General features: G+C 45.3%; 2 protein-coding genes across 2 annotated transcripts in view; one reads left to right on the top strand and one right to left on the bottom strand.

The window, feature by feature from the left end:
• Positions 1-6,342, top strand: part of slc25a26 (solute carrier family 25 member 26) — a 46,165-nt gene extending 39,823 nt beyond the window's left edge. The window contains exon 10 of the mRNA XM_087800643.1: positions 6,095-6,342. Within this exon, the coding sequence (XP_087656769.1) occupies positions 6,095-6,206 (112 nt within the window). The 3' untranslated portion in view covers positions 6,207-6,342. The remainder of the gene's footprint in view (positions 1-6,094) is intronic.
• A 590-nt stretch (positions 6,343-6,932) lies between these two features.
• The window catches only part of lrig1 (leucine-rich repeats and immunoglobulin-like domains 1), a 33,570-nt gene continuing 13,613 nt past the window's right edge, over positions 6,933-26,889 (bottom strand). The window contains exons 4-18 of the mRNA XM_087800307.1: positions 21,211-21,348; positions 20,984-21,127; positions 20,729-20,872; positions 19,996-20,139; positions 18,077-18,220; positions 15,304-15,384; positions 13,102-13,173; positions 12,833-12,904; positions 12,608-12,771; positions 11,621-11,953; positions 11,271-11,552; positions 9,253-9,687; positions 9,045-9,179; positions 8,698-8,982; positions 6,933-7,952 (exon numbers count right to left, since the gene is read on the bottom strand). Of these exons, the coding sequence (XP_087656433.1) occupies positions 7,780-7,952; positions 8,698-8,982; positions 9,045-9,179; positions 9,253-9,687; positions 11,271-11,552; positions 11,621-11,953; positions 12,608-12,771; positions 12,833-12,904; positions 13,102-13,173; positions 15,304-15,384; positions 18,077-18,220; positions 19,996-20,139; positions 20,729-20,872; positions 20,984-21,127; positions 21,211-21,348 (2,746 nt within the window). The 3' untranslated portion in view covers positions 6,933-7,779. The remainder of the gene's footprint in view (positions 7,953-8,697; positions 8,983-9,044; positions 9,180-9,252; positions 9,688-11,270; positions 11,553-11,620; positions 11,954-12,607; positions 12,772-12,832; positions 12,905-13,101; positions 13,174-15,303; positions 15,385-18,076; positions 18,221-19,995; positions 20,140-20,728; positions 20,873-20,983; positions 21,128-21,210; positions 21,349-26,889) is intronic.

Below are 26,889 nucleotides of genomic sequence, written 5' to 3'. Positions count from 1 at the left end.
ACTGTACCAGAAGACAGTGTGGTGTACCAGAAGATGGTGTAGTGTACCAGAAAAAGGTGTGGTGTACCAGAAGACAGTGTGGTGTATCTGAAGACGGTGTGGTGTATCTGAAGACGGTGTGGTGTACCAGAAGACGGTGTGGTGTAACTGAAGATGGTGTAGTGTACCAGAAGACGGTGTAGTGTACCTGAAGACCGTGTGGTGTATCTGAAGACCGTGTGGTGTATGGTGTACCAGAGGATGGTGTGTTGTACTAGAAGATGGTGTACTGTACCAGAAGACAGTGTGGTGTACCAGAAGACGGTGTAGTGTACCAGAAGAAGGGGTACTGTACCAGAAGACGGTGTAGTGTACCAGAAGACGGTGTGGTGTACCAGAAGACGGTGTGGTGTACCAGAAGACGGTGTGGTGTACCTGAAGACGGTGTGGTGTACCTGAAGACGGTGTGGTGTACCAGAGGATGGTGTGGTGTACCAGAAGACGGTGTGGTGTACCAGAAGATGGTGTGGTGTACCAGAAGACGGTGTGGTGTACCAGAAGACGGTGTGGTGTACCAGAAGATGGTGTGGTGTACCAGAAGACGGTGTGGTGTACCTGAAGATGGTGTGGTGTACCAGAAGACGGTGTGGTGTACCTGAAGACGGTGTGGTGTACCTGAAGACGGTGTGGTGTACCAGAAGATGGTGTAGTGTACCAGAGGATGGTGTGGTGTACTAGAAGATGGTGTGGTGTACCTGAAGACGGTGTGGTGTACCAGAGGATGGTGTGGTGTACCTGAAGATAGTTTAGTTACCAGACGATAGTTTAGTGTACCAGAAGATAGTTTAGTGTACCAGAAGATAGTTTAGTGTACCAGACGATAGTTTAGTGTACCAGACGATAGTTTAGTGTACCAGAAGATAGTTTAGTGTACCAGAAGATAGTTTAGTGTACCAGAAGATAGTTTAGTGTACCAGACGATAGTTTAGTGTACCAGAAGATAGTTTAGTGTACCAGAAGATAGTTTAGTGTACCAGACGATAGTTTAGTGTACCAGACGATAGTTTAGTGTACTAGAAGATAGTTTAGTGTACCAGACGATAGTTTAGTGTACCAGAAGATAGTTTAGTGTACCAGACGATAGTTAAGTACACCAGACGATAGTGGTGTACCAGAAGATGGTGTGGTGTACCTGAAGATGGTGTGGTGTACCTGAAGATGGTGCGGTGTACCAGAAGAGATGGTTTAGTGTACCTGAAGACGGTGTGGTGTACCAGAAGACGGTGTGGTGTACCTGAAGACGGTGTGGTGTACCAGAGGATTGTGTGGTGTACTAGAAGATGGTGTAGTGTACCTGAAGATGGTGTAGTGTACCAGAGGATGGTGTGGTGTACTAGAAGATGGTGTAGTGTACCAGAGGATGGTGTGGTGTACTAGAAGATGGTGTAGTGTACCAGAAAATGGTGTGGTGTACCAGAAGATGGTGTAGTGTACCTGAAGATGGTGTGGTGTACCTGAAGACGGTGTGGTGTACCAGAAGATGGTGTGGTGTACCTGAAGATGGTGTGGTGTACCAGAAGATGGTGTGGTGTACCTGAAGATGGTGTGGTGTACCTGAAAACGGTATGGGGTACCAGAGGATGGTGTGGTGTACCAGAAGATGGTGTGGTGTACCTGAAAATGGTATGGTGTACCAGAGGATGGTGTGATGTACCAGAAGACGGTGTAGTGTACCAGAAGACGGTGTAGTGTACCGGAAGACGGTGTGGTGTACCAGAAGACGGTGTGGTGTACCAGAAGATGGTGTGGTGTACCTGAAGACTGTGTGGTGTATCCGAAGACGGTGTGGTGTACCAGAAGACGGTGTGGTGTATCAGAAGACGGTGTGGTGTACCAGAAGATGGTGTGGGGTACCTGAAGACTGGGTGGTGTATGTGAAGACGGTGTGGTGTACCAGAAGATGGTGTGGTGTACTAGAAGATGGTGTGGTGTACCTGAAGACGGTGTGGTGTATCTGAAGACAGTGTGGTGTATCTGAAGACGGTGTGGTGTACCTGAAGATAGTTTAGTTACCAGAAGATAGTTTAGTGTAACAGACGATAGTTTAGTGTACCAGACGATAGTTTAGTGTACCAGAAGATAGTTTAGTGTACCAGACAATAGTTTAGTGTACCAGACGATAGTTTAGTGTACTAGAAGATAGTTTAGTGTACCAGAAGATAGTTTAGTGTACCAGACAATAGTTAAGTACACCAGACGATAGTGGTGTACCAGAAGATGGTGTGGTGTACCTGAAGATGGTGCGGTGTACCTGAAGATGGTGCGGTGTACCAGAAGAGATGGTTTAGTGTACCTGAAGATGGTGTAGTGTACCAGAGGATGGTGTGGTGTACTAGAAGATGGTGTAGTGTACCAGAAGATGGTGTGGTGTACCAGAAGATGGTGTAGTGTACCTGAAGACGGTGTGGTGTACCTGAAGACGGTGTGGTGTACCAGAAGATGGTGTGGTGTACCTGAAGATGGTGTGGTGTACCAGAAGATGGTGTGGTGTACCTGAAGACTGTGTGGTGTATCCGAAGACGGTGTGGTGTACCAGAAGACGGTGTGGTGTACCAGAGGATGGTGTGGTGTACCAGAAGATGGTGTGGTGTACCTGAAAATGGTATGGTGTACCAGAGGATGGTGTGATGTACCAGAAGACGGTGTAGTGTACCAGAAGACGGTGTAGTGTACCGGAAGACGGTGTGGTGTACCAGAAGACGGTGTGGTGTACCAGAAGATGGTGTGGTGTACCTGAAGACTGTGTGGTGTATCCGAAGACGGTGTGGTGTACCAGAAGACGGTGTGGTGTATCAGAAGACGGTGTGGTGTACCAGAAGATGGTGTGGGGTACCTGAAGACTGTGTGGTGTATGTGAAGACGGTGTGGTGTACCAGAAGATGGTGTGGGGTACCTGAAGACTGGGTGGTGTATGTGAAGACGGTGTGGTGTACCAGAAGATGGTGTGGTGTACTAGAAGATGGTGTGGTGTACCTGAAGACGGTGTGGTGTATCTGAAGACAGTGTGGTGTATCTGAAGACGGTGTGGTGTACCTGAAGATAGTTTAGTTACCAGAAGATAGTTTAGTGTAACAGACGATAGTTTAGTGTACCAGACGATAGTTTAGTGTACCAGAAGATAGTTTAGTGTACCAGACAATAGTTTAGTGTACCAGACGATAGTTTAGTGTACTAGAAGATAGTTTAGTGTACCAGAAGATAGTTTAGTGTACCAGACGATAGTTAAGTACACCAGACGATAGTGGTGTACCAGAAGATGGTGTGGTGTACCTGAAGATGGTGCGGTGTACCTGAAGATGGTGCGGTGTACCAGAAGAGATGGTTTAGTGTACCTGAAGACGGTGTGGTGTACCAGAAGACGGTGTGGTGTACCAGAAGACGGTGTGGTGTACCAGAGGATTGTGTGGTGTACTAGAAGATGGTGTAGTGTACCTGAAGATGGTGTAGTGTACCAGAGGATGGTGTGGTGTACTAGAAGATGGTGTTGTGTACCAGAAGATGGTGTGGTGTACCAGAAGATGGTGTAGTGTACCTGAAGATGGTGTGGTGTACCTGAAGACGGTGTGGTGTACCAGAAGATGGTGTGGTGTACCTGAAGATGGTGTGGTGTACCTGAAGATGGTGTGGTGTACCTGAAAACGGTATGGGGTACCAGAAGACGGTGTGGTGTACCAGAAGATGGTGTGGTGTACTAGAAGATGGTGTGGTGTACCTGAAGACGGTGTGGTGTATCTGAAGACGGTTTGGTGTACCTGAAGATAGTTTAGTTACCAGAAGATAGTTTAGTGTAACAGACGATAGTTTAGTGTACCAGAAGATAGTTTAGTGTACCAGACGATAGTTTAGTGTACCAGAAGATAGTTTAGTGTACCAGACAATAGTTTAGTGTACCAGACGATAGTTTAGTGTACCAGACGATAGTTTAGTGTACCAGAAGATAGGTAAGTGTACCAGAAGATAGTGGTGTACCAGAAGATTGTGTGGTGTACCAAAAGAGATGGTTAAGTGTACCTGAAGATGGTGTGGTGTACCAGAAGATGGTGTGGTGTACCAGAAGACGGTGTGGTGTACCAGAAGATGGTGTGGTGTACCAGAAGACGGTGTGGTGTACCAGAAGATGGTGTGGTGTACCAGAAGACGGTGTGGTGTACCAGAAGACGGTGTGGTGTACCAGAAGATGGTGTGGTGTACCAGAAGACGGTGTGGTGTACCAGAAGATGGTGTGGTGTACCTGAAGACTGTGTGGTGTATCTGAAGACGGTGTGGTGTACCAGAAGACGTGTGGTGTACTAGAAGATGGTGTGGTGTACCTGAAGACGGTGTGGTGTATCTGAAGACGGTGTGGTGTACCAGAAGACGGTGTGGTGTACTTGAAGATAGTTTAGTTACCAGACGATAGTTTAGTGTACCAGACATTAGTTTAGTGTACCAGACAATAGTTTAGTGTACCAGACGATAGTTTAGTGTACCAGACAATAGTTTAGTGTACCAGACGATAGTTTAGTGTACCAGACGATAGTTTAGTGTACCAGAAGATAGTTTAGTGTACCAGACAATAGTTTAGTGTACCAGACATTAGTTTAGTGTACCAGACAATAGTTTAGTGTACCAGACGATAGTTTAGTGTACCAGACAATAGTTTAGTGTACCAGACAATAGTTTAGTGTACCAGACGATAGTTTAGTGTACCAGACGATAGTTTAGTGTACCAGACGATAGTTTAGTGTACCAGACAATAGTTTAGTGTACCAGACGATAGTTTAGTGTACCAGAAGATAGTTTAGTGTACCAGACGATAGTTAAGTACACCAGACGATAGTGGTGTACCTGAAGATGGTGTGGTGTACCAGAAGATCAAACATCCTTTTGAAGTCGTACACGAGTGAATCATTGAACTCGCTCAGACTCCACTGTCTGATGACATCACAGCGTCACATGACCATCACGAGCGAACATCTGGAGACGAACATGTTGTTTAAGCTTCGACACTTAATAAAGTTTGTTTTATTTTATCACATGAAAATCAAAAACATTTTGCTGACACAGCAGAAAATTCCGGTTGGTTTATTTCCCAGAATTTGTTATTTTTTTGAGTCGACTCTGTGCAGGATTTGCACCAGCAACCGAGCCAAGACGGCGAGCGCTAACACACACACACACAGATGTTGCGGTGCGTCACACACACATCTGGAGCGTGTGAGCGTGGGGGGGTGTTGGGTCGGACGCGGGAGTAAAGACGGAGCATGTGTTGAGAAAGTTGATGACGCAGCACGAGCTGGAGAAAAGATGAAATCCCCCAACAACTGGGCCAGCTAAGGGGGGGGGTCTTTCTGACCCGATCATTGAAGTTCTTCACCATCCTGCCTGCACCCCCACAAATCAAATCTGACCCCACAGAAGAGGTGGAGGCCATGGTGCAGCCCCGGGCCTCAGACAGCCTTTTTACAGCCCTGGACCTTTTCACTTTCATTATTTTCCATTTGGTTATGTTGATAGTTTTATTTATTTAAATATACGTTTTGTTTTTTAATTAGTTGTTATTTTTAGTAAAGTCTAGTCTTCGTTGTATTTATCCTTCTTTTTTTCTCCAGTTGTTTTCTTGAATATTTTGTGATAAACTTTCTTTAAAATCTATTAAAAAAAATCAACTAAATTCACAGCATCAGTCTGAGGTTTTCACCTTCATTACTTCTAATTTGTTATTTACATAGTTATACTTATTTATTATAATATACTTTAAGACAAAGTGTAAACTTTTCCCACGTGTGTATACATTTTTTATTCTTTGTGTTCTTCTTTTTATCAAACGAAAAATGACATTTTACTTATTTGTGTGTATCTTTCTCTGACATCTACAGATATTTTTTCGAGTAAATTCACTGAATTTCTTACACGTTTCTAAGGTCTTATATATGAGTTATTTGTATACTTATACAATACACTGTACCTTCGCACGTTCACGACCTCAGTGTCAACAAATCGTAAAAGTTCCTCAAACAGACCAGAGTCTGGACCAGAAGTTTCTCCCAAACACTGACTCACTTCTGCTCCTCAGGCTGTTCGCGGGAACTCTTCCAAGAATGGCCTTCATCAGCGTCGGAGGTTTCATCTTCCTGGGCGCCTACGAGAAGGTTCGCCGCTCGCTGCTGACCCGCCACGACGCCTGAGGATCCACCGTGACTCGGCATTTTTGTCCCTCACGTGTGTCAGCGTTTTTTTTGTGTATTTATGTGATGTTACATGTTTCATTCTCCTTTGATTTTTATATGTTGAATCATTTTATTAAACATGTTTCTGTAAAAATGTTGTCACTCGAGGTTTTGTGTCGGACATTTTGGATTTTAAATCATTTTTATTTTACAGTTGAAACGAAGGAAAACTTTTTTTTTCTTTGTTTGACTTGTTTTTTTTTGACTACTTTTAAAAAACATTTTCAACACATTTGTTTTTTCTTTGGTTGACTTTAGACATGTCTTTCCAATTGTCCAAATTTCGTATTTTCTGTATAAAGTACTCTTGCCACTCATCATCCTCTTCAGCGCTACCCTCACTCTCTTCTGAATCCACTAACTAAAATTTTCACGTGTCAAACTGGTCCAGAAAAGGGCCGAGACGGTGCAGGTTTTGGATCCAACCAGTCAAGCAAATATAGTTGAACCAATCAGGCGACTGAAGACAGTAATCAATTAATTGTCAGTCAGGTGTTGCTTGTTTAAGCCGACACCTGATTGGTTAACTCATGTGCGCTTGACTGATTGGAACAAAAACCGGGACCGTCTCCACCCTTTTCTGGACCAGTTTGACACCCTTCTAAAACTCATTAATCCGTTGCATTATCTTTGCTGAGTTTGCTGAGAGGGGTGAGATGAAAAAAAACTTTATCGACAAAGACATGATATCAAAAATGATTTTATTAGACACTTCAATGCCATGTTAGACACGTCACCGTTTCCGACACAATAAATTACTCTCGTCCCTTTTTTTTTTCCTCCGCGACGCCAGGATTGGTCTGATGGAACCAGGAAGTGGTTTTTAGGGAGACGTACCGTGTTGAAGCTGCAGTTCCTGGAGTCGCTCGTGTCGCGGCGCGTTACAGCAGATGATCAACAGGAGGCGGCGAGAGAAACGGAACCGAGTCGTCCCTTTACCTCGCGCCATGTCAGTAACCGAGTTTTTATAAAACAAAAAAAAAACAAAAAAAGTGCTTTGACCTCCGAGAGTCGAACCCACGTCCTTCACCTGCGCGAGTCCCGCGCTAAAGAGTTCGAGCTAAACATTCACAAGTGCGACGACAAGAACCAGAACGTTCCGGGGTTTTGGATCATGCAGTAAAGGCACCACAGTTGGCAAAAAAAAAAAGAAAAAAAGCTGAGCAAGAAAAAGTCACTCGTTTTCTCTCATGCAAATATTCTTCTGTAAAATATAATATAAGCTCTTCTGTACAGTCACAAGGTCAAAGGTCAAGTTCGAGGCTTCAAATGCGAGTCACATTTTCGGAGCTTTTTATTAATATTAATATTCTCTCCTCCCAAAAGAAGGTTTTTAATATGTACAGCTGAAACGCTCGGATGGGACTCCGCCCACTCAAGCTCCGCCCTTCACGCCACGGATGCCCCGCCCCCCCCACCGCCGACCCCCGTGTCCAGGCAGACGCCGGGTTCCCAGTGCAAAAAATTTCAAACAGACTCGGTGAGTTCGTGTTTTTGTGGAGGAGGGGGGGTGAGGGGGGTGTAGTGCCAGTCAGTCGCTGGCCCTCCTCAGGGGGGCGCTCTCGTGCGGGGGGGCTCTGGGGGCGTGTCCGTTCGACAGTAGCGTCTGCCGGAGCTCAGGCTCGCACTCGATGTCGGCGCGTCTGCTGCACAGTTTCACCGGCTTGTGGAACGACTCGTCCGACGTCTGGCTCGTTCGGTTCCCTGGAGGACATTTAAATGTTATTATCATCTTTTATTTCTTACATTTTCCACCGAAATATAGAAAATTAAAATGACAGATTCAATTAATGTTTTCTGGTTACTCGTAAAGTTAGAAAAAAAAAATCAACATAAAGAAGCGTCAAAACTTAAATTTATATTCTTAAGAAATCCTTCAAATTGTCATTTAAGATGAAAAAATATGTAGAAATCAAACTATACATTTAATAAAGATTTAATAATTGTGTAAAAAACATAGAAATATACTGTTATTACAATTTATTGTCTGCATTTTTTAAGTATAATAAAAAAAAACTTTTTTCTTAAGCCTTTTTTTAATTAAACCTTTTAATTGTTATTTTTTATAGAAATGCACTTTTGTGAAATTGTACGAGAATATAAAATTATTTAAATATATTCTTAGTGCAGTTTTTGTTTGTAAATGCTATTAGCATTAGCTTCCACTTGTGCAGTATTTGAGTCTTTCTACTTTAATATATTATACACTTTTATACTGTGAGTGTGTGTGTGTGCGAGTGTGTGTGTAGGGGTGTGTGTGTGTGAGACTGTGCGTGTGCGTGAGACTGTGTGTGCGTGTGTAGGTGTGTATGTGTGTGTGTGTGTGTGTGTGTGTGTGTGTGTGTGTGTGTGTGTGTGTGTGTGTGTGTGTGTGTGTGTGTGTGTGTGTGTGTGTGTGTGTGTGTGTGTGTATATATATATTCAAGGTGGATCCAAGAGTTCCTCTCACCTCTCCTGTCGTCTGCACTGGTGTGTGTTGAGCTGTGGTGGTTCGAAAACGTTCCGTCGTGTCGGATCCTGTCCTGAGTCCCGTTGCACAGCTCCGGGTGCTGAGCCTCGTAGTTCTGTTCCTCGGGGTGACGGGGCGAGTGGAGCGGGTGCTGCTGGTGCTGCTGGTGCTGCTGGTGCTGCTGGTACTCGCTGACGCCGCCGTAGCCGTGGCTCAGGTAGTCGGGGTCTTTGCAGTAGCTGCCGCTCTCCAGACAGTCGGCGCAGACGACCGGAGCGTCAAAGCCTGAGGCGAGGGTGGAGCGTGAGGTCAAAAGGTCACATGGGGGGGGAGAGGCGTGGACATACCTGTGGGATCCCCGATGTGCCCGTTGGGTTGAGAGGCTCCGCCCACGTCCACGCGGATGCAAACGTCCTGGCGCTCCGACAGAGTTCCCTGAGAGGAGAGGTAGCTAGGAACGTCGGGCGGAACGATGGTTTCATCTGAGGGCGAGAGGAGGGAGGGTCAGACGCCCGTCGTCACGGCAACACGGGAGGCGGGGTTCGGGGTTCTCACCCGTGTTGGTGACGCTGCACTCTTCGCTCTTCTTCCGGGTCTGGTAGATGATGCACACCCACACCAGCGAGGTGGCCACGATGCTGGTCACCACGGCGATGATGATGATGCCGATGGTGACGGTGCTGAGGCCCGCCACGGCGCCGCACGCCCCGCGCCGCTCCGTGACCGAGAGCGTGCTGTGGGCGCGCTCCGTGCCCAGCGTGTTGGACATGACGCAGGTGTAGCGCCCGCCGTCCTCCGCCGTCGCCGCGTCGATGACCAGCAGCTGGTTGCCCGGCGTGAAGTGGTGGCGCTCCGACGGGCGCAGCGGCTGGTCGTTCCGCAGCCAGGTGACCCGGGGCGGCGGGCTCCCCAGGGCCTTGCACTGCAGGGCCACGGTGTCCCCCACCACCACGCTGCGGTCCTCCAGGGCCTGGGCCAGGCGAGGTGTCTCTGTGGACGCACGTCATGTGACACGTCAGCGTCATGTGACTCAACTCTCATCCGATACAAAGTCTCAGGAACAATGTGCGCAAAAAACACTTGTCGTTAACAAGTGTGTGTGTGTGTGTGTGTGTGTGTGTGTGTGTGTGTGTGTGTGTGCGTTTGTGTGCGTGAGAGTGTGTGTGCATGCGTGTGTGTCAGTGTGCGTTTGTATGCGTTTGTGTGAGTGAGACTGTGCGAGTGTGTGTGTGTGTGTGTGTGCGTGCGTGAGAGTGTGTGAGTGTGTGTGCGAGTGTGTGCGAGTGTGTGTGTGCGTGAGAGTGTTCGTGTGTGTAGGTGTGTGTGTGTGCGTGAGAGTGTGCGTGTAGGTGTGCGTGTGTGTGCTTGAGAGTGTGTGCGTTTGTGTGCGTGTGTGCGTGCGTGAGAGTGTGTGTGCATGTGTGTGTCAGTGTGCGTGCGTTTGTATGCGTTTGTGTGCGTCTGTGTGCGTCTGTGTGCGTCTGTGTGCGTCTGTGTGAGTGTGCGTTTGTGTGAGTGAGACTGTGTGAGTGTGTGTGCGAGTGTGTGTGTGCGTGACAGTGTTCGTGTGTGTGTTTGTGTGTGTGAGAGTGTGCGTGTGTGTGTGTGTGTGTGTGTGTGTGAGAGTGTGTGCGTGAGAGTGTGTGTATGTGAGTCTTCCCCTCACAGTGGGACACAGACAGATTAAGAGATCTCACTTAACCTACTTCAGTCTTTTCTATGAAGACTTTCTCCCCCTCTTCTCTCCCCCTCTTCTCTCCCCCTCCCTCCCTCTCCTCCAGACAGGGGCCCCTCGACTACACCCCAGTGAGGAGAGAGAAGAGGGGAGACCCTAAACCTCGCTCAGACTCTAAAGGTGCTGGAGCTCTAAAGAGTCGCACCAACTGTTGGACCGAGTCAGGACCCGCAGGTTGGTGGTTCGACCCATTAAAGCGGCGACCACTTCCTGTGTCGGGGGGGAGGGGAGGGTGGTCACGAACAAACACCCCTCTGTGAGAGACCACCCCCTCCTCTGACCCCCCAAACTCTGACCTCTGACCTGCAGCAAGGCCACAGCTGCCAGGAAAAGAGAAACAGAGAATGTGTTTTGCCGCCTCAGAGATTCAAACCCACAACCGCCTTTGAGCCAAACTGACGATTCAACTTTTAAAAGAAAAAACATTTTCTAAAAGAATTCACTTCTGTTAAGTTTACTCAATTTAATTTAGTTAATCTGTACATTTAATTGCTTTAAGTTATAATAGTTATATTTAACATATATTTTACTAATTTATAAATGTACATTTTTCAAAAGAATCTTATTCTAGTGGTCGAATATTAATATATTTAAGTAATACTTTAATGAATTAGTCAATAAAAAATATACTTTTACACTTTTATCCACTTACATTTGTACACAATTAATATATTTTCTTTTCCATGTTTCCAGAATACTTAGTGTATTATTTGTTGTCACTACACCATTTGTGTTTTCACTTTTATCTTCTGTGAAGAAGTTTTCAACATTGTAAGATTTTTTTTTAACCCTGTTCATTTGCAAACTTCCTTATTTTTTTCCTGTGACGGTGTCTCACCGAGGACGGTGAGCGTGGCGTTGGCGGAGACGGTGCCCGCCGTGTTCCTGGCGGTGCAGCTGTACACGCCCATGTCCTCGGGCTTCACGTTCATGATGAAGAAGACGTCGTCGTCCGGCATCACGTGCATCCTTCGCTCGCGGGCGGCGGGGAAGTCCGTGCCGCCGTCCTTCTGCCAGGCGATCTGCGGCGCCGGGTGACCCTCGGCGGCGCACTCCAGCCGGGCGGTGTGAGTCGTCCTGATGGTGCTGTCGCTGGGGGTCTTGACGAAGGAGGGAAGAACTGCAGACGGACGATCAAAACGTTAGATGGACGAGGACGAGCGACCGCGGGTCCAAATGGTGACGTACCGTTGACCACCAGCTTGGCTTTGCTGGAGTAGGTGGAGCCGAAGTGGTTGGTGATGATGCACTGGTAGCGTCCCTCGTGGGCGAAGGTCACGTGACGCAGGTGCAGGATGGTGGTGTACTCCATCACGCCTCCGTCCGACACGCCGCCGTGCTGGTGGACGTGGGCGAAGTTCTCCGTCTCGGCGTGGTGGAGAAGCTCCTGGTCTTTCCGCCACGAGAAGGTCATCGGGGAGGAGCTGCTGCTCGCCGCCGTGCAGGTGAACCGGACGCTGCTGCCCAGGACCGCCACCGTGTTCTCGGGCTGGACCGTGATCTGAGGTTTAGGGAGGTCATCTGAAGGGAGGGAGGAGGTCATCAAGAACTTATCCGACTATAACAAGCACTTAAAATCATTTAGAGACTCCGTAGTATCACTCTGATAGACTTTGTATTATTACTCCGACGGACTGTGTGGTATTACTCCAAAAGCCTTTGTAGTATTACCTCAAGAGACTCCGTAGTATTACTCAAAAAAACTTTGTAGTATTACTCCGAGAGACTCCGTGGTATTACTCCAAAAGACATTGTAGTATTACCTCAAGAGACTCTGTAGTATTACTCAGAAATCCTCCCTACCATTACTCCGAGATACTCTGTGCTATTATTCCCAGAGACTTCGTAGTATTACTCCGAGAGACCCCGTTGTATTACTCTTAGAGACTCTGTAGTATTACTCTAAAAAACGTTGTAGTATTACTCCGAGAGACTCCGTGGTATTACTCCAAAAGACTTTGTAGTATTACTCCAAAAGACTCGGTAGTATTACTCTTAGAGACTCTGTAGTATTACCTAGAAATGCTCTGTACCATTACTCTGAGATACTCTGTACTATTACTCCAAGAGACTTCGTAGTATTACTCCGAGAGACTATGTAGTATTACTCCGAGATGCTCCGCGGACGCAAACATCTTTCGAAGTGCTAACAGTTTCCACGTGTAACGTACTCACCGCACACGAAGCTGCTGGGCGGGGCCTGGAAGATGCTGGTGTCCTTCAGACTCTCGGGGTGAGCACAGCCAGCATGGACGTCGCTCTGCAGACCTCGGGCCAGCAGCCACTCGGGCAGCCACTGCAGCTGACAGTCGCACAGGAAGCTGTCGCTCTGAATCACCCTGTGAACACCAACACGTGAGTTCCTCCATCCAACCTGACCTGGAGCGGTTGTGATCTTACAGGTTCTTGAGGTTCTTCATCCTGCTGAAGACGTCGGGCTGGATGGAGCGGATGGCGTTTTCTCCCAGGTTCCTGTGGAGGAACATTCTCGTCAGAAGAGATACGAACATGGAGAGTCATGCGAGATCCAGGAGGAGGCCGAAGTAAAAGGTTGTCCCGGGCTGACCCTGGAGAAGCAGCTGTCTGCTCCTCTTACAAAGACGCTATTAAATTGCAGGCCAGCGACTCTTGGCCGGGCGGGAGGCAGTAAAGCATTGTGGGATACTCACAGGTGTTCCAGGGTCTCCAGGCCAGAGAAGGCTTTCTTCGCCACCGACTTGATCTTGTTTCCAAACAAGGTTCTGCAGTTTCCAAACATGAGGGGCAAGGGAGGAGAGAGAGGCACAATTAGCAAAGATGGAATCTGATAAGAGACTCTGTGTAGATCAGCCAAGAGGCAGGAAGTGTCGTGCAGGAGGGGGGGGGCTGTTCCTGCTTCAAAGACTATCTTTAATAGAATCTAATAGACAGAGCCAGATTTTCAGTCCAGGTGACCTTCATGTAACTCCTAATACCATCTTTTACACTAATCCACAAGAAGACCGGACTCACCCAAACACATCATAATGTCCATAAAAACTCATTTTTACTTTGAAAAAAACAACTATTAGAAGCTTTTGACGATGGTTGACACAACATCGAAGCAATTGTGGTGAAGTACAAGCTCAAGTATTCAATGAGGTTTCACGAAACATCAAGTTTCATGATCGACTATGGGGATTTTTTTTAAGGCCAGTAGATGTTACGCTGTACTTCACAATCTTTGGCTATGAAACGATATCAATCAATCGTCAGCTAGAGAGAAACCTAACATGGATTTTCAACACTAACCTCCACCCATTGAGCTGCGAACGTTGTATCATGAAACATCATCGAACCGTTGCTTATCTTGAGTGCTGCCATAATGGTTTTGGCAAATCTTTAATCTTTAATTATTTTCTTAATGTAGTTATTTTCCTCCGTTAAACCTTATTATTTCTGTTCTTACATAGGTCAACGTGGTTTTATTTTTATCGTTTGGATATTTTTTAATTCCTGTGATGATTTTTATTTTTGCTTCATTAAAAGGTAAACCTTTGTTAAATGTCTGTTTTCCTTCCATTGACTATTTTTTCTCAAGGGTTTACTTCTAATAGCAGCAGTTTTAAAACCAATACATCGTATCAAACTCTTAGAAAGACTCTGTTGTTAGGATGTTTTTTTTATTATAATCGCACTAAAAGAAAATCAAATCGACCGGTGTTTATTCAGCCGTCGAGCAGACGTGTCAAGAGTGCACGTCCACATCAGTCCGCGCACAAAGACGGCCGGACGTATACTCGCTTGGTAGCGTTGCTAATTTCCCTCATGGGGGAGTGGGCGAGTGGGAAAAGAGTTGGAGGTGAACACTTTGATGTCCCGCCTGCTTAACATCTCCTCTCTATGCCAGTGTTGGGATGCATCGGGCCACTTCCGCCAACGCATGACAAAAGAGGGCCGGGTCAGAGGGTGGGGGGAGGGGGGGCGGGGGTTTGGTTTGTGGGGCGTTTGAAGTTGATGACTGAATGCAGCCCTCAATTTCACCCTCCCTCAGTTCCTAACAACAGGCAGTGGGAAAGAAGTGCAGGCATGGATGAGGAATAGAAATGAGCCTGTTGGGGAGCGAGGCCCCTGCCAGGAGCAAGAAAAGCCCTTTCTCTGCGTCCTCTATCGCTCTTTCTCCTTCCACCGCGCTCACACTGGGAACCATCTTGGCTGGACGTCGGCTTTTTCGCTCGGCGGGGCTGATGACCCGACACAAGAGTGCACGACTTTCGCAAGCCGATCGAGAACATGCTGGAAAACCGATAAAGATGATTCACTGTCGCTCTGATAGGAAACAGACTTTGGCGTCATCGTGGATGTTGAATTGAAAACCTGGCTCCGGGTTTTATAGTACAATAACGGACATAACACTGAGTGAAGTTGAACAAGTATTGGGGGGCGGGAGAGTGGGGGCAGAAGCAGTTCTTCCCGAGTGTGCTGGTCCCACTGGGTGTCTGCTACCTTCACTGTCCTGCTACTAAGATACTTTTAAAACTTCCGTTGATCAATCACAGAAGTACCACAACCTACATATTTCATCACTTTTACTTCCTACTTTTTGACCCAAAAATATATATTTGACTCATTAACAACTGGTTCTTTATAGTGTAGCCTTTAGTTCGCTACATGTGACATAGCTAAACAGTAGCTGTAGCTAGCATCTAGTCGCTAAACTAAAGCCACACGATGCTAATAAACCACATTCAACAGAAGGAAGTTTGATAGATTGACCAACAGCTTAAGCTTAACTTTGTGTTACATTTGATCATCTTGGTAACACATTGCTGAAGTTGTGTGACTCAGAAACGAAGAAACGGTGTTTTATTCCGCGATGAGGCAGACGATGAACGACGAGGCGAGACACTCACAGCTTGTTGAGGCTGTCCAGTCCGGCGAAGGCCCCGTTGGTGTCCTCTATTGTGCCCGAGATGTCGTTATGGTCCAGCTCCCTGTGGAGAAGCAGAGAAAAGAGAGTTAAGATAAAAAAAAAGAAGACGAGCGAGGGAGAAAGGGAGGGAGGATGACGACGGCCTTCGCCAGCGTTGAAGCGTTTCAGTGGAGAGTTTTGGTCTGGAAGTCAAGTCTCTTGCCCACATTCTCTAACCCCCCCCCCCCCTCGTACTTGCACCTGGCTTTATGAGCAGAACTCTGTCGGCCAAACACATTCTTTCCTGAGCAGGACGGAGGAGGAGCCGGAGGGATGTGGAGAACATGGTGCAGAGGAGCATTTATGAAGCTGTTTATCTGCCAACTTAAGGGCCAATGCAACATTTAACATGAGCTTACGTAGACGGTTGCTGATTTATCTAGATGTCTTCAGGTCTCAGTTGTTTGGAACAAGCCTACAAAAAAATGTTCAATATAGAACAAAGTATTTGAGGGGTTTTGGATATGGACGTATATGAGATGTACAATCGGAATATTGAATGACTGAATTGTATAATAGGGCAAAATTTTAAATTGAATTTTAAAGGCCAGGAATTTGCAAATATTGGATTTAGAACATTTATTTTGAACTGTTAGTAATAAAAATAAAAGTTCTTTGTTCATTTTTTTAAATTCAATTATAAAAAAAACACATACACTTTGTAAATATATACATTTAAATTCATTAAAATCGAATTCAACCTGACAATTTAGAAACTATTGAATTCAATGAAAATAGTTAAATGCTTAAAAATAAATTTAACTATTCAATATGGTGATCTTTCAAAATCAAGATGGTTGTGGAATTTTTTTTAAATTTTTGATGTCATTTTTATGTTTTTTCTTTGGTACTCTTTGTGGATCTTCCAAAAATTAATTCATAGTGTCAGAAATCAGAAAAGTAGATCCACAACGATGTCAGTTTGGACAGATCCTAATCATCTGTACAAGTGAACCCCAACTTTTTCGGATTATTATTTCTAAAAGAAAATTTTAAAAATGTTTTTTTTTCCATGTGGACAAAGTCCTAAAAGTTTCCATAAAGTTCCACAAAGGTCTTTGTATGGACTGCTGATGACAAATATTCCTCTCGCCCCCACCAGGGAACGGTTTAAAGGTTGTTGTGGCCAGCGACCCACCGCACCCCTCCACCGTCTTGACATTCACACTCCGCTGCTTTTCAAACCCCCACCGGCCGCTGCTCTTAGCCGAGCTGCCAATTTCCTTCTCTTTCTGGCTGGCTGGACGTGAATGGCTGTAGCCTTGTGAAAGCAGGGGGTGAGGGGGGTTCCGATCAGCCAACGACCCCCGCGGCTGAATTAGAAGGCTGGCTGGCTTGTTTGGAGTTTTCACACCCCGGTGCAGGCTCCAGCCCCATGCCAGCACGACCGGCAGCGCAGGCCCAATTAAAGCTCCCCCAGTTCTTTTTCAGAACCGGTTCCCCCGTCCGCTGATTAAATTAGGCCTGCCTCGGAGCTGGGGTGACGGAGAGGAAACAGAGATGGCGACTGACAGAGACGGTGTGACAGGTCAGAGCAACAAGTGAGCGGGAAGGAAGGAACAAAGTGGAACCGGGCGTCACAGATAACTCCTCCGTGGACGAGGCTTGTGTCGTCACAACAACAACAGCTCCTGCTCTCACCCAGGAGAGGAAACGCCAAAATGAACCAAAGCCTTTATGTCGTGTTTATCCTCCAAACTTCTCTTTCACTCGCCTTCTTTCCTTCCTTCTATTCAAAGTGTGGATCAGAGGAAACTTTTATTGTGCTCTAAAATACTACCTCAAAAGTTCTGAATGGTGCATCTAGATCGACTGAATAGGTTGGAGGGTCCATGAATTCGAATGAGGTTTCTTCCAGGGTTCTTCAAAGGAGGATTCATCTGGTGGTTAAACCTTGAAATCAAGCGGAGCAGATGGTTTCGGTCCAACAGTTCACTCTCAAAAGAGTCAGAAACTTTTGAACCACCATTTCCGATAGCAACAGCTACAGTCACCTTTTGTTTCCATGGATACATGGCTGTGCATGATTCCAGAACACATTGTCCTTGAGTTCCTTCAATGCAATATTACACCATCCTGGGTGATCATTACATTTTCTTTGTAAATTTAACCCATGTCTCTTATTCTAGCCTTTTATTTCGTTAACTTTTCCACTCTTTCATGGCGCCATTATGATCTGATATTTATGTCCGACAACCGAACATACTCCAGCATGAGGTTTGTAACCAGCACAACCTGAACTGCTGCTTATTTTTGGACATTTTCAATAACGTGAAGCACTTAGTGTGGAACTGAGACATCAAAAAAGAAAGTATGCCATCCATCATTGATGTAAATGAACAACTTTCAATCAACTCTTCAACGACCGGTTATGTTTCTTAAAACGTATTTGCTGATAAGCCGCTCTTGAGACTTGACAAATCACCCTCTTCCTTACGCGACTCAAATATTAAACGACTTAAGCCCGAGAAGAAAAAAGGGATACACTGGTCATCGTGGAAACCCGAGAAAATGAAGCGGAAGGGTTTGAAAAGGTAAACAAGAGGAGCTTTGTTGAGTCAACAGTTGGAATCAGAGCCCAAATATCAAATATCACAGAGGGGGGAGAGCTAATATTAATACTGCTCGGCTTTCACTGCTCCCCGGTGGCTCGTCTCATGGCTAAGCGGGGGCCGGTTCTGGGGGCGTATCCCGGCCTATAATGGCACACTTACAGGTTGCGTACGGCCTTGAGGCCCCTGAAGGCTCCCTCTGCGATGTGGCTGATGGTGTTGTGCCCCAGGCGGAGGGAGTGCAGCTCCCCCAACACAGCCAGGCTGCCTTCGTCCAGCCGAGTCAAGTTGTTGTAGGCCAGATTCCTGGAGAGAGAGAGAGAGACGAGGTACTTAAACGTCAGTCTGGAGGGAAGTCACAGCGAAACTCATGCTTAACTCAGTTCCTCAAGTCCGTTTTAACCTTTCATTTCTTTTTAATGCGACTGTGATTAGTTTCTTTTTTTGTTTTCACCAGGATTATGACACATTCTCACCCAAAGGAAAATAAAAGGCAGATTTGAATAGCCAAATAATTGAAAACAAGAACTCAAAAGGTCCCAAATAAAAGAAAAACTATAATAAAGATGTTAGCAAAAACACTTTCTACACAAGAAGAAAATGACGTTTTTTTTCTGTAATATTGAAAAATAATATTGTACATCCTCAACAGATTTGTTTAAATAATGTTTTTAAAGTAATGAAAATGAACTAATAAAACGGTAACATAAATGTTTTGTTTAAAGCAGGTGTTTTAACTGAAACGTTAGCAAAAAATAAGAGCATTTATTAATTTCTTGGTTAACCTACTGCGTTATTTTCTTAAAAGGAAGATTTGGTTTTGCTGAAAATGACTCGAACATGTGATAACTCCTTTGTTAACAAAAAGCACAAAGATGTTTATGAGTGGTTTCTCGTCTGGTGGACAAGATCGACAACGGCATCTTTCATTGCTCAAAGGAACTATTGTGTATTTTATTGCGCTGGGTATCAGTTCCTGTGGCCGGGGCCTTCGGGTCTGCTTGAGCGGTCATGTGTGCAGAATCCAGAAGAACAGCAGGGATGTAATATCAGGCTTGTTTCATGAAGACGAGTCTCTATCAGGAGCCGGTTGCTGATAAAGTCATATAACCCGCGACAGGAAGAGATACACGGAGCGAACGATTTGCTCATTAGCACGTCTGGCTGCACAAACAAACAGGTGCTACAGCTAGCGGCGGAGGATCCGGTTGGTAAATGAACCGGACGACGGCCGGAGAACACGATCCGCCCGCTGTAATTACCGCAGCACAACAAGCACCCACGATTACACGCTGGTTTTGAAAAAGCTCCTGAAAACCTGTGCTGCCGGCGCTTCAGTCGAACGCAGCTTCCAATTATGGGATAAACAGGATTAGGCTGAGAGTGGAGTGACACCGCGAGCGCTCAGGTGCGTTGTCGTCTGACCTTGGGGAGGCGAGCGGCGATACACGGGGCGTGTCGGGTTTCTTCAACTATGACAACAATCTCTCGGCGGAGAAGCGGCTCTGCAGGAGAACGTCAGCTCCTGATGTTTGACATGAACACAAGTCTTATTTTAGACTCAAACAGCCCTGACATTACAGCTACAGGAGGAGACTTCTCGGTCTTGTCCACGACTGCTACGTCCCCTTTAGTGACTCCATGATGTGACCTTGTCAGCACTCGCTTTTTTGAAAAACGTAGTTTCATTCTAGTTTAAATATTGCATATATATATATATTCATTTTTCATATAATTTAGATGCTTATTTTCTAGATACAAGTTAATGTTTGAAGCCTTTAATTTGAAAAGTTTAAAGGTGATTTCTTTCCAATTTTGTCACATAGTGAAATGAGTTGCAAATGAGTCCAACAATGGTTCTTCTCACAGTGTCTCTTTTTTTCAGCACTCAAATATCTTATGACTTCCTGTTTGCCTATGGCTTCTTTTAACTGTGTTTTTCTCTTTGTTTTCTTTTTTTTTTAAGGTGGTTGGGGATGTTCTTAACTCCCTAGGAGGGGGCTCAGGGTCAGACCTATGACTTGGGAACATCTCAAAATTCTGTGAGAAAATGCTAGACAGAGGACAGATCTGGTGCTCACAGTTCTCTCAGCTTCTGGCAGAACTTCCATCCGTCTGGATTGATGCGAGCGATGGAGTTGTTTCCGAGGAAGAGCTGCTGGAGGGACGTCAGGCCGTAGAGGGAGCCGCTGTTCACCTCCGTCAGACTGTTGTAGTCCAGGTGACTGCAGAGATGAAGAGAATTAGAGTTTTGTTTTGTGGTGCCAATCATAACTACATTTTTTTTTAAACTTTTCTGATTTTTATAGCTATTTATCCATCTATTTATTCTATATATTTAGCAATACATCATTTTTTTCAATATTTTTTCAAGATGTATTTCATTTATTTTATTCTCCATGTCAGCACTGAAAAAATGCTTCTAATATGTCCTAGAGTAAGTAAGTAAGTAATTAATTGTTATTTATATAGCGCTTTTCCAGACCAGGGTCACAAAGCGCTTAAACAACCAAAACAATATTCAATAAAGTACATACTTTAAAGGGCAAGATAAAACTGATAACACAAGAAAAGTAAAAATAAATATATGTAAAAAGCCTAAATTCAATGTTCAAAGAAAAATGTATTGTAATAAAATCACAAATCATGAGCTTGAATGGATACAAAAGAACAGAGGTTAGATGCTCAGCCTTAGTCAACTCTTAGATTGTTGTGTACAAACACACTTCCTGTCTGGTTCTATTGTCTGTAAATTAATCATACAAGTCCAGTTGTTGCATGTGATACCAGTTTGTCCATCGCAAAGATACGTACAGGACTTTCATCTTGGCGAGGTCCCAGAAGGCTCCGTCCGTCAGCTTGCTGATGCTGTTCCTCTGCAGCTTCAGCACCTCCAGACTGGACAGACCCTGGAAGGTCAAGCCTTCCACCTGACGGATGCGGTTCCTGTTCAGCTCGCTGCGGGGGTCGAGAGGAAAGCGACATCAGAAACAAAGTGCGATCTCACGATGATCCATCCAGGACTCTTTTGGAACCCTCAGGCGCACAAGAGAAAAGCCAAACACTCACAGCTGGGTGAGTCTTGGAAGCTGGAACGCTCTGACTGGAATCTGGCTGATGCGGTTCCGGCTGAGTCGGAGGACCTGCAGGGTGGAGGCCAGATGATCCAGAGCGCCCACTTCCAACACGCTGATTTTGTTGTTGCTAAGGTACCTGAATAAAAAAAAGTAGGTCCAATCAGAACCACGATAATCTTTACTCTCCGCGTTAGCCTGAGCCGAACAGAGACGACTTACAAGTCTATGGCACGAAGGCCCGCGGGAAAACTTTGTCCTCGCAGCTCAGTGACGTCATTGTTGCTCAGGTCCAGAGTTTCCACAGAGACCAGCTCCCGGGTCAGTCTACCGTCGATGGTGCGGATCTTATTGTGATGCCTGAAACAAAATACAAGAGAAACCCTTTAACTCAAGATGTTTTACACGTCAATTTCATCCGTATCAATCAACCATAATTGGAATGAAAAAAAAGGTCAAAATATTGATGCAAAAATAAAAAAATAAATAAAAATGTGAAACAAAATGAAAGGTTCCATGTTGCTTGTTTCACCGTCAGTCATATAGGTGTTAGTTGGAAAGCCAACTCTCAATGAATGCACACTTTCCCATGTTGCCCAAAGCAAAAGTCTCTTTCCAAAGTTGCGACATGAAACGACAGAGAGTCCCGGGTGCAATCGCTTGACAGTTTTGTTCACATGTTTTAAACATTTGATTTAAGACATGCCCTGTTTTTAGATTCATGAATGTAAAGCCTTTTAAGACTTTTTAAGGATCCGTCGAAACCCTGTTTCTTTAAGACCAGGTCTCTGCAGACATGCTTATTTCAAATGACAAAAACTCCTGGAATGTTCTCCCCATCGAGACAATCTGTCATTTCTCCTCGTGACTGTAGATCCCAGGACGCCCCAAACACAGAGCGGATTCACCTGTACATGTGTCGAGAGTTACGCAGGCCTTTGAGTGAACTATCTGGATGATTGGTGAGTTTAAAACTATTTTAATAAAAGAGTTCAGCCGCAAAATGACAACAAAAATCTCAAAAGCCATGCAGTGGCAGCTATGAGTTTATTGAGAGGGCGTGAGATGAAAGAAACCAAAGTTAAGAAATGTCATAAAGTTTTTTTTAATTTTATTCAGATGGTAAGTTTGGCAACATTGTTTTACTCTTTTACGTGCTACTGTCACTCAAAACCACTCGAAGCAATAATTGAGTCCATTTTAATTCACAACTGTTTCAATGCCACTCAAACAAAAATACACATACATATAGTCCCATTTTGACTATTTCATGATTTTTCATTAAAATGACAGTTATTACACATTCACAAACTACCAATTATGCTGAAAAGCAATTTTGTTAAGATATCAAAACACTCACTAAAAGCGCTTTTCTTTCAACAATTCAACAGCCATAAAAACAATCCAAGTCCAGCTCCCTCATACAATTGCATTAAAAGAGCTGCTTTCATAGCTGTTGCTAAACCTGTTCTCTGAAGAGAACAACCTGACGGTAATGTAGGTCAGATATCATACAGCAAACATTCTACGCAAGGATTGCCATCATGCATCAATGTCAGCAGTGACACTACGGTAGTGATCTTCAATCAGTAAAGTTAATCCTCTCAACTTGTCATTTCCTGCAGTGAAAAAAAAACCCTAAGCCAACACACAAAAAATACTCCTAAGTGAAAAGTATGTCAAGAGCGAGGAGGTCAGGAACCGACTTGGAGAGGCAGGAGAGAACGTGTGCAGCCTCAGGGAGGGAAACAAGACACACAGCTCTTCTGCAAACAAATGTGACATCTGTTTAAAGCTGTAAAATTGAAATTAGACAGTCAATTATGCAGATTACAATGTGTGCAGTTTCTCTGCGGTAAAGGGTTGTGGGTTTCAAACCACTAAACTGTAACTAATTTTGCTTCCCGCTTGATTCTGTGCAAAGACTCCACAACGTGAAACAACACTGCCAGACAGGCCACTTATCTAAAATGGAATCTCGCTTTTAAACCCAATAAATCACTCTACAACTCGCTTCAACAACTTTTCTTTTTCACACCCCTCCTCTTTTAACTCATCGTTGCATGTGTTGAAAACTACTGTCGATCCAATCACGGCTACAATTTAGGACAAATTTGATTTTGGAGGTTTAGAAAGAGTCCTGCTTTTCCAAAAAAAAAGGTTCAACCCTCTGAAGCCTTCACCGAGCAGTTGTACACACACACATGGACACACACACACACACACACAGAGTCATTTATTGGTGTGTGTGAGCGGAGCAGGGGGTCACACCAGAGCTCCCACCTGAACAAACACTGGCAGAAATGGTTGGGGATGAGCAATGCAGGCGCACCAATAACACAGACGGGTCGTACCAACACACAGTGGCTACAGTAAGCACAGAGCTGGGTGGGGGAGGGTGGTGAGGCGGGAGAGGGGTGAGGCGGGGTCAACAGCTGGTGACCTCTGCTGGGAAAAACAGATCAGTCTCGAACTGACGGAGGAGGTTGACCTCTCTCACTCTCTTCCCCCCCCCCCACCCCAGTTCTATTTCCAACGCCGGGGCTGAATTCCCCCTCCCACGGTCCCGGCCCAGCTGTGTGAGAGCGACGAGCATCGGCCGCTCCAGCTCCGCCGAAACAATCATCTCATTTATCATACCGACACTCTGGTCTCGCTTTGAAGTCCAGCAGCTCCACTTCATTCTGGACCACACCGGCCGCCCGGATCGTCGCGAGCACGATTCCCTCCGACACAATTCCCCCCCCCCCCCCCCATGTCAGAACATGGCGGGCGAGGAAGAAGAAGGTGGAGGTGAGAGTTAAAGTAAAACTCTACAAACTGCCCCCCTATGGAGCGTCAGAGCTGCCAGACGGTAGTGACTAGATATAAAAAGGACAAAAGGGCTGTAGTTTGTGTGCGACATTGCAGCACAAACCTGAGGTTGGACAGAGTTCCAGGCCGTCTTGGTTTAACAGTGCAGAAACTCCACTCTGCTGCCAGGACACACAAACACAGAGGCCGTCTCACTGTGGCGGGCTTGAGGGTTGACTGGGCAGACAGGCGGTGTGTCACGGAGGAGAGTGTGTGAGAGTGTGTGTGTGTGCAAATAAGGGTAAGGAGCTGTTTCCAATGAGTTTTATTCCTAACTTACTTCATCATTTGTTCAAAATTGAATTGGTCCCTTGTTTTTAAGATTCTGAAAAATCGGGAGATATTCAATGACATGCATAAACATGATAGTGAGATAGTATGATGAGTTCACTGAGAGGGGGTGATACACAGGGAGATGTTTCTATGAAATTTTGTGAGTATTTTACATTCTGTGGTTGAATTGAATCGATATAGTGCAGTTGAATATCATACGGTATCGTAAAATAATGTCACGATATTTGAGTGTATTATAGTGGCCATTTATTTAAAATGTTTATATTTTATATATCATTCAAGTCCATGAGCTAAAATTTGATCTTGTAAATATAACATAGAAGCCGTTTGTGAGTAACATTGTTTTTTTGTGACGTCAATGTGAAATGCTTTAAAAGCACTTACTCGTATCACAATTCTATAGCCATAAAAGCTCAATAAACCTAGAAAACCTGCACTTCATGATGTCATAGTCGGGTTTAAACTGATTGAAAGTGTAGGGGGAGGGGCCTGGAATGTTCCCCTGCTACTGGCGGTGAGGTAAAGGGGGCACCCTTGGAACTGAGGGCCACTTCACACACACTGGACTGGAGGAAAAACATGCATCTTCAATGACTTCCTCAGGTGTTTCATAAAAGCAAGCTAATAAAAAAAAAAGATGCCGATGATAAACGGTCTAAATCGATAAAGCGTCCGTTCTAATATTTATCTCCCCATCATAACCGGCCTCTTCATCGAGGGGTGATGTCATCTCACTATGACTCAGGTCACGCCCCCGGGTTCCTCGTCCCGTCCACCGTCGCCCCTTTTTACTGTAAGCCATGTGACTGACAGCTGCAGCTGCGAGCGCTTCGGTGAGCCTTCCCTTCAGCTGTGTAGCTTTGTAAATATCCAACCCTCCCTTCGGCCTGCACTCCCGGCAGGCCTCGCCCCAGCAACAGGCCTCACCTCGGGCCAAAAAAAGCTGCTCCCATTATTCAGAGAAGGGCTTCGGGTCGGACCTTCCAGCTGATGGAGGCGCTTCCCGTTGAAACCTTCGCTAACAAGTCTCTTATCAGAAGACTGACGAATCCCTGACTTATCGCAGGCCCTGGGGCCCTCTTCTGACAATCCACTGAATCACGCTAGCTTCTTGGTAGCAGGCGCGACCGCTTCTACACTCACCGCTGAAAAATGATATGACGGGCGAGCGACGTAACAGGAAGCGGCAGCTGCAGACCGGCGAGGTGTGAAAGGAGATACGGTGCGAGCGGGACAAGAGAGCTCAGCCTTTCGTTCACACCGGGTCCGTCTATTTGTGGACGGGGCCCGCTTCAAAAACGAAAGCTAGCACCGTCAGAGCGACTCTTTTAGCACTTCATTAGAAAGACGCTTCGACCATATTTAACGGCGGATCGCATGAACCCCCCCCCTCCCCCCGCTAACATTGGACGCGCCTCTGCTGGTGAAGTGAAAGATGAAGATCGGGAATCCTCACGAGTCGGCTCGCCGTTAATGTCCGTCACGCCAGCATCACCTGGCTACGCATGAGGTCCATCAAGATGGATCAGTAACATATGAAGCTACCAGAGAAAAGTGCAAGTTGGCCCTACATTTGCAAGAGACATGGTTGTGCTAATGGTTACATTGCGGAAAAAAGTCGTAGATATACAACCATGCTATCTGTAGGAGTGTGTATTGGCGAGAATCTGGCGATGCAATATGCATCACTATCCTTGGCAACGAGAAAAAATATTGCGTTTCTTCTACAGAAATTAACTGTAGGACAACTGTCAATGCATAGTTAACACACAATGTTAAAGCCGCTGGAGTAGACTGTATCCTCTCGTCCTAAGTTATCTGTGGGGTCTCACGGGATTTCATTGTCCAATTGGCACAGAATTCATAATGACTGCTGCCAACTATCAACGAATGTCAACTGCCACAGAAATAAGAAGAAACACCATAAATATTTGCATTTTAAATTTTAATAAAAATGATTTAGAGTGCTGTTAAATATTGATAAAGAATCAGTTGTTGGTGCCAAGATCTTAAGATGATTTTCTGGAACTCCTGTTGTGTTATCAGTTTTATCTTGATCTTTAAAGTATAAACTTTATTGAATATTGTTTTGATTGTTTAAGCGCTTTGTGACCCTGGTCTGGAAAAGCGCTATACAAGTACAAATTACTTACTTAATTACTTACTTATAATCTGTAAAATTGTAATTTATAATTAAATGAATAAAACCAAATATTTGGAGCTTTGAAACCACTGTATCATGAAATATTACCCATTAGGTTTTCACATTTTATAGTCTAGAAAATGTGATTCAAGACATGTATTCAGATTCATAAATGTAATGCCTTTTAAGATTTTTACGGATCTGCAGAAACCCTGGTTGAGAATGTGTCAAAACTAAAGAAAGACTTTTGTTTCTACAGCACTTGAACAACAGTATGCACCTCAGGACTTAAACTCAGTTCCACGTCCAGGCGGTAAATCTTCAGAGCGTTCCGTTGCTAGAGGCAGCGTTTTACAAGACGGCTCCTTTAACAGCCGCGGCACAAACTCCTCATTTACTTCTGGCTAATCGGTCCGAATCGATGCCGAGTCAAACTCATCCCTCAAAGCCGCTCGTATATTATCGCAGCATTATCCTCGGCATCTCCATGCATTCGAGGTCCTGGACGTACGTCAGGAGACTATTTCAAGAGCATTTCAAAGAGGCCACCCGGACTAAGAATACAGCGAGAGAGTGTGTGTGTGCCGGTTCAATTCCAGAAAAGATACTCA

The sequence above is a fragment of the Callionymus lyra genome, chromosome 10, assembly GCF_982586985.1.
Source record: "Callionymus lyra chromosome 10, fCalLyr1.hap1.1, whole genome shotgun sequence".
NCBI classification, from domain to species: Eukaryota; Metazoa; Chordata; class Actinopteri; order Syngnathiformes; family Callionymidae; genus Callionymus; species Callionymus lyra.
The sequence above is the reverse complement of the archived record's forward strand: the minus strand, read 5'-3'. Positions and strand labels throughout refer to the sequence as shown.